This window comes from Brassica napus, chromosome C7 (genome assembly GCF_020379485.1).
Source record: "Brassica napus cultivar Da-Ae chromosome C7, Da-Ae, whole genome shotgun sequence".
NCBI classification, from domain to species: domain Eukaryota; kingdom Viridiplantae; phylum Streptophyta; class Magnoliopsida; order Brassicales; family Brassicaceae; genus Brassica; species Brassica napus.
The window spans coordinates 45,933,889-45,946,699 of record NC_063450.1 but is presented as its reverse complement, the minus strand read 5'-3'; the positions used below and the strand labels follow the sequence as shown (position 1 = coordinate 45,946,699).

At 35.9% G+C, this 12,811-nt stretch overlaps 2 protein-coding genes across 3 annotated transcripts; both read left to right on the top strand.

Moving 5' to 3' along the window:
* The first annotated feature begins 6,680 nt into the window (after positions 1 to 6,680).
* Positions 6,681 to 9,216, top strand: LOC106440087 (ERBB-3 BINDING PROTEIN 1-like). Its single transcript, XM_013881677.3, has 9 exons — positions 6,681 to 6,947; positions 7,039 to 7,123; positions 7,207 to 7,356; positions 7,452 to 7,605; positions 8,029 to 8,244; positions 8,321 to 8,457; positions 8,542 to 8,633; positions 8,711 to 8,887; positions 8,987 to 9,216. Exons 1-9 carry the CDS (start codon positions 6,854 to 6,856, stop codon positions 9,052 to 9,054), a joined length of 1,173 nt encoding a protein of 390 aa, XP_013737131.2. The 5' UTR covers positions 6,681 to 6,853; the 3' UTR covers positions 9,055 to 9,216.
* A 439-nt stretch (positions 9,217 to 9,655) lies between these two features.
* On the top strand, positions 9,656 to 11,795 carry LOC106440088 (BAG family molecular chaperone regulator 4). Of its 2 annotated transcripts, none has more exons than XM_013881678.3 (4): positions 9,656 to 10,197; positions 10,550 to 10,809; positions 11,079 to 11,225; positions 11,471 to 11,795. In XM_013881678.3, the coding sequence occupies exons 1-4, from the start codon at positions 9,993 to 9,995 to the stop codon at positions 11,546 to 11,548; spliced, it is 690 nt and encodes a 229-aa protein (XP_013737132.2). In that variant the 5' UTR covers positions 9,656 to 9,992; the 3' UTR covers positions 11,549 to 11,795. The 2 variants fall into 2 exon arrangements, with proteins under 2 accessions (XP_013737132.2, XP_022562825.2); XM_022707104.2 differs by having other exon boundaries at positions 9,656 to 10,209.
* The last annotated feature ends 1,016 nt before the right edge of the window (positions 11,796 to 12,811 follow it).

Below are 12,811 nucleotides of genomic sequence, written 5' to 3'. Positions count from 1 at the left end.
TGCGGAAAACTCAATTTTACATTTTTGGCAGGAAAACTCAATTTTGGCGGGAAACTCGATTTAATGGTTTTGGCGGGAAACTCGATTTTACGGTTTTGGCGGAAAAACTCGATTTTACGGTTTTGGCGGGAAAACTCGATTTTACGGTTTTGACGGGAAAACACGATTTTCCATTTTGTCGGGAAAATTTTGATTTTACGGTTTTGGCGGGAATACACAGCTTTGTGATTTTTTGCGGAAAACTCAATTTTACGGTTTTGGCGGAAAAACTCGATTTTAGATTTTTGCAGAAAAACATGACTTTTCGGTTTTGGCAGAAAATACCATTTTTTTGTTTTGGTGATAAAACAAGACTTTGCGGTTTTGGCAGGAAAACATGATTTTGTCGTTTCTGTGGGAAAATGAGATTTTTAGCTTTTTTATGAACAAAATCCAATTTAGAGTTTCGGTGGAAAATTTGATTTTATGATTTTGGTAAAAATTATGATTAAATTTGGTTTATTAAAAGTCAACATATAATAGTTTTATATATATGAAAAATTGGGTGTTAACAAATTTATATATATATATATATATATATATATATATATATATATATGTATATATATATATGTATATGTGAATATGTGGGTTAGATTTAGTTTATTAAAATTTAGTTATATATAGGAACAAATAAATAAAATTTGGTGTAGTAAAATTGGTTTAGAAATTTGGTTTGGTTATTTTTTGTGTTTATTGATTTGAGTTTTTGTTTGTTATAATTTTTTATTGGTTTGGTTATGGATAACTCATTATCCACTACTATCCAAACTATTTTAACCCAATCCACTAAGTCCATTTATCCATTTAATCCATTAATCCATTTATATCCAATTATTCTATTCATTAAGATCCATAGTTTGGATTGGTTTGGGTTGACCCATTAACTTTTACCCATTTTGACACCCTAGTAACATCCAATAAACAATCCATTAGTTGAGATGTTTGATCCCTTATCTTTTCTATACCTTTCTGGGGTTTTATTTGAGAATTCTGTTCGTTTCAATATTTTTTGCATGAACCAACACTATGACTATCCTTGGTAATATTTATTCGAACTAAGGAATAAAGGTAGGCCTGATCATTTTAACCTGGATTCGAAGACCCGAACTGGAACCGACCCAAAAATATCCGATCCAGAATCGGACCGAAAATTTACAAGTACCTTTTGGATCTAAATTTTTTTTGCCCGAAAGAACCAGAACCGAAAAGGAACCGACCCGAATAGACCCGGACCCGAAAAGAACCGATCCGAATAGATCCGACCCGATAAGAACCGATTTGTACCCGACTTAAAAACATGTATATCTAAAACGATGATGTTTTTGTGTTCTATTTTATATATATTATTTTATGATTTAGTTGAAATATTTTTTGTTAATAACATTTGTTATTATTTTTAACATTTTAAAGTAATATAAAGCTTTAAAATGTAAAATTTAGTGTTTTAAAATGTTTTATTTTAATTATTAATAGTTTCATTTAAGTTGTTTTGTAAAATTTTAGATATATATGACAAATATTCAACTAAAGTTGATGTAATTGGGTATATCATGTCCTTTTCAGATCCTAAATACCCGAACCCGACCCGGATCCGATATGGAACCGAAAAAATACGGGTATTTTAATTATAGACCCGAACCGACCCGGATCCGAGAAGAACCGACCCGAACCCGAACCGAAAATTTCTAAGTACCTATTGGGTCTAAATATTTAGGACTCGAAAAGATCCGGACCCGAAAGGAACCGGCCCGAACCCGACCCGAAGACCCGAACGCCCAGACCTAAATAGAGTTTTCAACTTGTTTTCCAGTGTGTTGACGAATCTCTTGAACAACATGTAACTTTTATCTCCTCACTTGTGTGTGTCGTTGCTAGTTTTTCAACCTATTCTCTTATATCAAATGATAAATCCATTAAATCTATAAGAAAATATCCTATTGCCACAATAGTGAATCTCTCATAAATCCATCGATGCTCATTGCTCGACCGTGTCCCCTAAGCTTTACATCATATCGTCTTTGTGAATTTAAGACAATTAATACAGACACACTTTGGTCAATGATAATTATTACAACTCTAAAAGGATTTGGTAGTCAAAGAACTTTAAAGGCAAGATCTATAGGAACACACACGGTAGATGATATGAATTAATGGATTAAAAGCCAAAAACATAAAGTAGCACTTCCTCTATTTCAAATGATGTATGTTTAAATTTTTTCATAAATATTAAAATATATGAAATTTTGATTATAATTTTTTTTTTTGTGATTAAACTATTTCTCAAAACTTCTAGTCAATTAAAATTTAATAAATACAGTTAATTTCTTCAAAATTTATAATTACAATTTATAATTTACAATTATTACCTAATAAAAATTATTTAAAATATAAAAAGTATATTTTGAGAAAATTTTCCCAACAAATATAATCATTTTAAAACAGATGGAGTATTAAATAATTAAAGAAATAAAGTTTGATAAGTTGTCAGTAAAATAAATTATGTTGGGTTTGTCTTTTTCTCAATTGTCGCAAAGTCTATGGTATAAGCGAAAGAGAAAGCCTAGCATGATGGGTCATCTGAATATAAACTCAAGTATGCTACAAAAATAAGGTTTCAGTGCCCTCGTCTCCTCTAACATTTTCTAAAATTTATTCTCTCATGTGTTCCCCATTATCTTGGCAATAAAGTTGGGTTGCGTTGATGGTATCTAAGTACGAGTTAAGTTCATAATCAAATTTAAAGTAAGCTAGAACCAAATAAATGATGGCATTTACACATATATATTTAGTTAAATCTTGTTTACAAGTTTACAACTCACACACACGCGCACTTTTAAAACCTGAATCAGATTTATGATAAGTGACACAAGTAGTTTAAACCTGTAGCAGTGTAACTTATTAAAAAAAGGTTTAAACCTGTGGCTTACAAGTCTCGGCGTAACGTTATATACTTACATTTATATGTGTAGTATCTAAAATATTGTTGTTGCTTATTTTTGAAAAATCTGAAGTATTGTTGTTGTGTCATCGTTTTACTTTGTCATGTTCATGGTCGTATGAAACATAATAGGTTGTGTCATCATTTTACTTTGTCATGTTCATAGTCGTATGAAACATAATAGTATACATCCATAGTCGGAAAAAAATTGCATAGTAAAACTGCAGCGTTGCTCAAAAAAAAAAACTGCAGCATGATTAATTTCAGTTAAGCAAAAAAAACATAATTAATTCCGTATTGAAAATATTAAGAAAAAAAAACGATCCATAATTGACTGACATTTGGAACTGTTCAATGTCAAAGTGATAAATATTCGTAATGTTCTATTCTACAAACTTATTTTCAAACCTTCCATAATACTCTTCGTGTGATAACGACAAACGAAATGCAACAAAGCATGTTCATTGCTGTCGTTGAAATAAACAATGAAACGTTAGCGACACATTTTGTCGAGCTTTTAATAAATGTTTTTCTAGCTTACTTCTAATCTGTCGTTCTTGTTTATAAGCACTGTTACCATTCATATGGAAAGATAAAATATATTATCCTAAGATAGTATTCTCCCGTAACTTGCCCGGGTCCAAAATGGATATGGGTCGGTGCTATAGGCCTCAACGCATCTCCAATCTATAGTTTTTGTAGCTTATATTATAATGGTACTGTGTTTTGCATTCTATCATAGATCATAGAATAAAAAATGAGTTTACTCCAAATATAGAATAACTTGTTTATTTTATGTTCATCACTATATTTTTTACTTTAAAATACTATTAAAGTAGATACCAATTTTATTATAGAGTTACTCTATTTTGAATTAGAAAATAGAATAAACCATTGGAGATGGTTTTACTCAGTCAGCTCTCTGTTGCCGTATATAGAGTATTGTTCACCTGTGGCTTTTAATTTTTCTGCTTGGTCTTATTCAACTAGATACTCACCACCGGTTAAAACACACAAATCAATGTCACAGATTCTAGAGAAATTGGCTAACGAAGACACATCTTTTTTTTATGCTTCACTTGGGTGTGTGTGGATTTTCATTATATTATGGTCATTTACAACATCTTGGATTTTATTGTTCCAGATGTAAAGCTTCTAAGCAGGGCCGATTTAGATAGGGGGACGAGCGGTGCGACCGCTCCGGGCCCAATCCGTTGTCTCCCTATTTATTAATAGATAAAAATTCAATTTTTTTTAAAAAAAATACATGTATATCTATATTAAAATAAGAAAATGAGCTCAATTGTTTTATATGAAAGTATTTTTTTATTTTCATAGATTTATTTTTAAAAATACTTCTGGTATTTAAAAAAAACTTGGTATTTTGAAAAAAAAATATATTTATCAGATTTTCTAAAGAAAAATAATAATTTGAAAATTAAAACTTTTTTTTGCCCCAGGAGTACCCATAATACCAATGAGCCGCCCTGCTTCCAAGCTACTCATGAGAGACGGTAACTGCAACCAAAGCACCAAATAAGAGGTAGATATATCATCATTACACGTTAAATGTGTATTTGATTGCAAGATATAATCTTATTATTTAGGCCATCATTGAGACTCCGTCTTTTAATTTATTTACAAATAAAAAAATAGAAAATAGCAATTAAGATAAGAGACGTACCTTAATTAGGCAACATAAGAAACGCCTCTTGTGAGCCACGCGTCACGGTGAGAGGAGAGAGAGAGAGAGAGACGCGATGGAGGAAGAGGAGCATGAGGTATACGGTGGAGAAATCCCAGACGTCGGAGTTGGATGGATTGATTGATTTGGTGTTGGTAACAATAGGAGTTGGATGAGATGAAGAGGAGAAGAAGACATCACCCCTTGAGAAATGTCGTTAAGCTCATCGATCCTCCAGAGGAACTGCGAATCATCAGCATCTGATCTCGATATGGCGGAGAATCGCGGTGGTGGTGGTTGATGTCCGCCGATGGATTTGATGCGCTCGGAGCCGATGCAGCTCGTTCAGGTCATTGTTCCGAAGGAATCTGCTCATCTTACCGTTTTCTTACATTGGTGATCTCCCCAAATCCCCACCCTTTCCACTTCCCCTCCTCTTCCTCCTGCCCTTCAGTCACCAACCTTTGAACCACCACCACCACGGTGCTTCGTCTTTCCTTTTCTCAAGAGTGTGAACATGCCTAAACTCCGCGTTACATCTGAATTCGACAGCGACAGTCTCTTCTTCTTCAACAAAGTGTCTTGTAAGATCTTTGATAACCTCGCCAAGCTCAAGCTATCGTTTCACAACAACACTCAGCGACAAGTTTCTCAGCCTCAGGTGTCTTTCACTCCCAAGTACGTCTCTGTTCTGTATGATGTCGAGGAGAAGAATGCTTTTGTTAAGAGTACCGTTGATGTTTCCCCGCGCCTTCAGCTCCGAGCTCTTCATAATGTCAAGGTACGTCTACTGATGAGAAGAAAAAATAACACTTCTTTATGAGGCTAAATTGACGAAATGGTAGTAGATGTGGTGGTAGTTTGTCATCTATGGAACAGAGCAACAGTTTCTGTGTTGGATTGTGGATTTGTTTTTCACTGAAAGGTGTTGACTTTGGTTTCCTTTCCTATTTTGCATCTGGTATAGATAGAATGTGATTGTTTGTGATAAGGACGAACTCTCTATCAGCTGTTTAATAACTATTAGTAGCTATTGAAACTTGCAGATAACGTTTGTAGGCTTAGATTCGCTCCTTGTTTATGTTGGTTGCTACTATGTATTTGTGGATATAGCTTTGTCAACAATACTAGTGTATGTTGTTGCAGGCGCAACAAGGGGAGCAACCTCCAGAGAAAAAAGCAAGTTCCAGTGTTGTAAGTCCACAAAAGATTGAGGTATATCGATCTTATACTATAAGAGTTTTGCAATAAAAATACAGCCTTGCATTTTGCTATATTTCTACAAACAAAACGTAACCTCATAACAAGAATCTCACAAATCATCATGACAACTTTCTTTGTGCAGTCACCTATACAGAAACTGGAGTCCAAATTTGATACTAACAAGGTTACATATCTCTCTCTCGCTCAAATGTTTGCTAGTAGTATAGTTACTCGGGCAGATCTGATAAGCTTGTTAAATATCTGCTCCCAACCGTGTAGGCTTTTACTGGATCGATCGTAGAGCACACTCATAATCTAGAAACCAACACACACGGCAAAATGCAGGTATGTCTCTACCATACGACACTCACAATGCTGAAAATAGATTTTTACTGCATGTGTTTGTTTGTTTATGTATATGTAAGCAGCTTTCAGGGTCTCAGCCATCAAAACCGGTTTCAAGATTCAAGGCACAGAGAAGGTAGAGCAAGCAGTGAGGTCTATGTACAAGTTTGTTTGGCTCGCTTTCTGATATGTAAGAAGCAAGAACACATACAAATGTCAGTGTGTGCATCTTATATACATTTTTTTTTAAAGAACCATTAATTAAAAATTTTGCAATGGACCATTTAAATGTTTGAGTTTCTTAAACTTGACTCTTAATTCATTTTTTGTACTTAAAAGTGAATTAAGAGAAAAAACATTTAATCATGCTCTTGGTGCCCAGTGCCCACAGTCTTGAAACTGTGATCTCCCGGCCCATTAAGGAGCAAAAAGAACAACACGTGGCAACCATTTGAAACGTAGCACTCAGAAACAAAACAGACGAATCCAATCTAAACGGTGCCGCTTAACAGAGAGGACGCATGCGAAAGCCCTAGTCCCTTTATTTGAGCTAAACACTTCTCATCACCCCAAATCATTCCTCCTTTTACATTTTCTTAAACCCTAAACACATCGCTGCGAATCTTCGAGGGCTGTCAGAGATGAGTTCCGACGATGAGAGAGACGACAAGGAGCTGGATCTCACCTCTCCTGAAGTCGTCACCAAGTACAAGAGCGCCGCTGAGATCGTCAACAGTAACGCTCTCTCTCTCTCTCTTTCTCTCATTTTCTATCGATTTCTCTTTACGGGTCTGTGTATTTATTGATTCTGGGGTTGGAATTGCAGAGGCGTTGCAGGTTGTTTTGGCTATTTGCAAGCCAGGAGCTAAGATTGTCGATATCTGCGAGAAAGGAGACGCCTTTATCATAAAGTTAGTGTTATCCACTCTTGTCATTTGCTCTTTGTCAAGCTCCCATTGCTCATTTGTTTTTTTTTTTTGATTTTGATATAAAGGCAAACAGGAAACATGTACAAGAATGCCAAGAAGAAGATTGATCGAGGCGTTGCATTTCCCACGTGCGTTTCTGTGAACAACGTCGTTGGTCATTTCTCACCTCTTGCTGGTGATGAGTCAGTGTTGGAAGAGGGTGACATGGTCAAAATGTAAAGACTTTTTTTTTTTTCTTTTTGAAGAAATTGGGTTTTTGTCTGCATTAGTAGTGGTCTGATGATGTTTTGCCTTTTTTGGTCTGTTGCAGTGATATGGGATGTCATATTGATGGGTTCATTGCTCTTGTTGGCCACACGCATGTTATTCAAAAAGGACCCGTTACTGGACGCAAAGCTGATGTTATTGCTGCTGCGAATACCGCCGCTGAAGTTGCTTTGAGACTCGTTCGTCCTGGGAAGAAGGTAACCAGTTGTTTTTATGGTGGTGTTCTTACATGATTGTATTGGGCAAACTCTAGATGATGAATACTTACTGTTGGCTATGGATTTTTTATCCATATGATGCCTTTTTTTTGTCATAGTTACTCTGATGGGAACTTTTAATTCTTATTTTTACTTCTTTCCATTGTAGACTGACTGTTAGTGATATTAGTTTTGCTGATTCTGGTTAAGTTTCTCGTTTGTATGTCCCCAATGATGAATTCTCACTACGGATTCACATTCGAATGAGGCTTTTTTTTTGTCATAGTTACTCTTATTTATATGGGAATGATAGATTAAGAGAACATAGTTTATTGCTAGTAGTTTTGTTGGTTCCCTTTTAACCCGACAATGTATGTACTACAGTCAAGACAATTGATAGACCTTTTTTTTTTTCTGTGGCAGAACCATGCTGTCACTGAAGCTATTCAGAAGGTGGCTGATGCTTACGACTGCAAAATTGTGGAAGGGGTTATCTCCCACGAGATGAAACAGAACGTGATAGATGGAAGCAAGAGTTTCCTAAGTGTATCCACTCCAGAAACAAGAGTTGATGATGCTGAGTTTGAAGAGAATGAAGTGTATGCAATAGATATTGTGGCTAGCACCGGTGATGGCAAGGTAATTTCTTTCTCTTGATGACCATTGGCTTTGCTTCTTTAATTGCCGTTGGTCTCATGATTTTTTGAATTTGCAGCCTAAGCTATTAGACGAGAAGCAAACAACTATTTACCGGAAAGATGAGAGTATTCACTATCAGTTGAAGATGAAGGCTTCCAGATCCTTAATAAGCGAGGTTAAAGAGAGATTCCCCCACATGCCATTCACTTCAAGGTGACATTTGTACATGCTTTAACACTTAATATATATATTTTTTAAATTATATCAACTACTAACTAATGTTGCCTGAGGATACAGATCATTGGAGGAGAAAAGGGCACGACTTGGACTTGTGGAGTGTGTGAACCATGGTCATTTGCAACCATATCCTGTTCTTTATGAGAAGCCTGGTAAGGATGATAAAGATTATTTGATAAGATGAATCATGACAATGGGACTCTCATGTTTGTATGTGTTTTCTCAACAGGGGATTTTGTTGCCCAGATTAAATTCACAGTTCTGCTGATGCCAAATGGATCGGATAAGATCACTTCACACACACTTCAGGAGCTTCAACCTACGAAGACCATTGATGACCCTGAGATCAAAGGATGGTTAGCCTTGGGTATCAAAAAGAAGAAGGGTGGTGGAAAGAAGAAGAAAGGTATGAACTTAAATTTGCAGACTTTAACCACAAAATGCAATCCACATTTTGAGTGTTCAGAAGAAAACATATATAATTCTTTATGAATGTTTTTTGCAGCCAAGAAGGCAGGTGAGGCCTCAACGGAGGCTGAGCCAATGGAAGCAAGTAGCAATGCTGAAGCATGAGATCTTTTTTTTTTTTTTTTTAAAGAATTTTTGAAACTTCAGTTCTTTTGTATGTTTGAGTTTAAGAGTCTCTTAGATAAAAAGAACAAAAAAAAAAGAGGTACTTATCAATGTCTCCTTTTGCACAAGTCATTTTCTAAATGTTCATCGTCACTGTTCTGATTGGCTTAGCTCATGCACCTGAATGCAATTCTAGAGGAAATAACTTGAAATTTCAGAGCACAGAATATTAAGGATCGTGTAACTATCTCTTGAGATTGTCAAGCTGCTCAACCATATGTATGTAACAGAAAAAAATTGTTAGGGGCCTCTGGTAATTGGTACTTGATCACCAGCTAGTGTTGTTGGGGTGTCGACTGTTACTCGATAGCTTCTGGATCTCTTGATCACGAAAGAGTTCTTGTGGATGGTAAATAACTAAATATGATTCAAGTAACAATCCAGTGAAGATCGGTTTTGGTTGATGCTGTTCCCAACTTGAATCAGCTCGAGAGGCACAATCAAATCGTTATGTTGGTGCTTTTATCCAATCTTAAAATGGGGACAAACCACCGCCCATTATTTACACTCACTTGCTAACTCTGCACTGAACTATGTTTATGGTGAACAAGTATTTATGGAATTATAATAAAACATATAAATATCAAAATGATGCTAAAATAGAGAAGTAACAACTGCTACAATGTTCATTTGTCACAAAAGAAATCTTGTTCACTCATTTTTGACCCCAACAGTGTGTGTTTTTTTAGGTTCCAAGGTCCTTAAAAATTCTAATTACGGAAAAGGAAAAAAAGAAAAAAAAAAAGAGGGTAGAAAAGCGCCGTCTATCTGGAGAATTTGTAAAGACAAGAGGAGGAGGTGAGAGTCTTCCGAAGAGACTGCGAAAACCCTAATTTCGTTAGCGGAAGGGGTTTTAGGTTCTATCTTCCACAACGAAGATGCATCACTCAACCGACGACGATTCAGAGTTGGAAGTAAGACCTGTGCCCGTCCAACAAAGAGACGACTCTGCCTCCTCCTCCGACTCACGACCTCTCCACGATCCCGACTCTGCTTCCGCCGTTTCTAGTCACACCATCAGTATCACCGTTTCCCATGGCTCCTCCGACCACCATCTCCATGTTCCTGACCACGCCACTTTCGGTATTTACATGAGTAATCGAAAACTGATTCATTTACACAACTTAACTCTTACATATTTATTAGACAAGTAGAACAACTACTCTCTCTACTTTTTTACCAACTACTAACCGTTCCCACCAGCCTTGCTTTACCACTAGGTTATTGCTTAACTTTACAATTAATTTTACGGACAAACAACTTATTTTTACTTATTAAGATCCCAGTTTTCCCTTACTTTGGTTTCTGAAGTTAGTCAACAGTTAGACATCTTCGTGTAGATTCATTATAGACGAGCTTACCGAAATTCCTATTTTTTCGAGCTGTGTTAATTTTTGTAAAGGTTGATTCTTTAAGGCTCAAATGTGGTCAACAGGGGATTTGAAGAAAGCCTTTGTTCTGGAAACTGTGTTGGAGGCTAGTGATATGAACATCTTGTTCTGGGGAGATGAGAAAGATGATGCTGAGCAACTGCAAGCTGCTGGTGTTACGGACGGGTCTAATGTTGTCCTTGTGGAGGAACCTAATAATGGAGTGGACCATGTTGAACCGCCTCCTGTGATGACCGAAGAGATTGCCAAGGCTATTTCTGCTGTTCTAGCAGTCTCTGGAGAGGTCGATGAGCTCTCGGATAGGGTTAGTTTTTTTTATTTATTATTACTGATCTTTTTGGTTGTTCTATCGCACTTCCAACCCCACTCTAAAATAGAGTTAGAGTTTGCTTCATTGGTACTCTAGTTTCAACTCTATAATACAGTAATCCATTTTTTTTTTTTTCATCACTCTACTTTTCATTCTAAATAGAGTACCATTGGAATAGAATCCAACTCTATTTTGAAGGAAAAAAATAGAGAACCATTGGAGATGGTCTAAGGCTTAAAGCTGGTTTTGTTTTTGAAATAAAGGTTGGTGCTTTAGAGGCTGCTGTCGATGGAGGGACGATAGTTGCGGTGAAGGAGTTTGACATGGCTGCTGAGCTGCTCATGAGGCAGTTGCTCAAATTGGATGGTATCAAGGCAGATGGGGAAGCTAGAGTACAGCGAAAGGCAGAGGTTAGTTTCTCATCTGTTACGTTCTTCCTCTGTATGCATCATAGACTTATATGTTTACACGATAACCGGTGAAAGGTATGCATGCATCGGGTACTTGTGAGTTTTGAGAGGGGTTTTGGGATGAGTTTGCAATGGTTTAGATTCGGATTTATAGTTTCTGTTTAGTTACTTGTAAATGTAGAGACTTTTGTTACGATGCATTTCGGGTTCGTTAAATATTTGAGACTTTGGTTTGTGTTGTGCAGGTACGTAGGATTCAAAAGTTGCAGGAGGATGTGGATACGTTGAAGGCAAGATGTTACAGAGCCAAGCCGCAGCTGTAAGCACTGAGTGGGATTCATTCTGAAACGGTGTTGAACCCTCCGCCCGCCAGCTTTCGCCTTGTACCAATGTAAACCCAAGATTGGGAGAAATTTGACTGACTTTTTTATTATTCTGTTACGTTGCAGAAAAATATATTGCTTCGTTTTGTTAGTATTAAACGAGGAAATGACCAGAAAAATATGGGTTGTACCCTGGAATTTGTATGAACTTTTTGTATCTCAATCTGAATAGCAATACATTTTTTTATGCAAGGGTGTCAAGCATGGTTAACCCATTTGAATACGATGGATCATATTGCTAACTGGTTCTTTGATCAAATGAATGGGCCTATGGATGTTGAGCATCCAAACAGAGAATCAAACAAAACATTAGTTTGTTATCTAAATTCATCTCTTATTGTAGAGCAAGTGAAGGTGGGACATAGAGAGATAGACAAGTGAATTTTGGTGGGTAATGTAGTACGATCCGTGCTTTTTTTGGATAACAATTCCATTCTTTACCCAAACGACATTCTTAGCTGTCTCACCCACATGACCTGATTGTTGTTTCATTCTCATCTCAATTATGTTCCATATATATATATATATTTATAATATTCTTATGCCATCACACAAACTAATCACCAGCAATATCAGACTTAATCATAGCTTCGTAGTCCAGGATTTAATTACAATTACTTCCTTAAGCATATAAATATAACAATTAGCAGTAAAACGTGTTGACATGACTTCTCCGCTCAATGTGGGTGCCATCAGCTATTTGCCGGCTATGTTACAGCACATTTAATCATTCTTTGTTCTCGCCATTTGTTATGTTTTGTTCATAAAATATTTTATTTATAAATACTCTTACGATATTTGCTACATTTTGTAATACTATTAGTTTTGAGGAAATATACAGAAAATTATATAGTTTTGTTTTATGGATACCCACACCGGTATGTGATAACGACGAATCTCTGCAGAAATTTTGTGGAAGATTCTGACAGATTTATGGTGGTTCCTTTTCGGAATTTAATAATGGTCTGACCCGACTAGCAGACAAGAATTATAATGATCCAAGAATGAAAAAAATTATACAGGAGATTATGGTTTTAACGGATTTTAACAGATAACTGATTTTATATTTATATGACAAAGAGAAAAACCTTGCCAGGTGTAACTATTACGATTATATTATGCAACTAAATATAAAACCTGCTAATTTTATAAAAAAAACTTAGTATAACGCAAAACATTACTAAAAATATTGATTAAAAATAA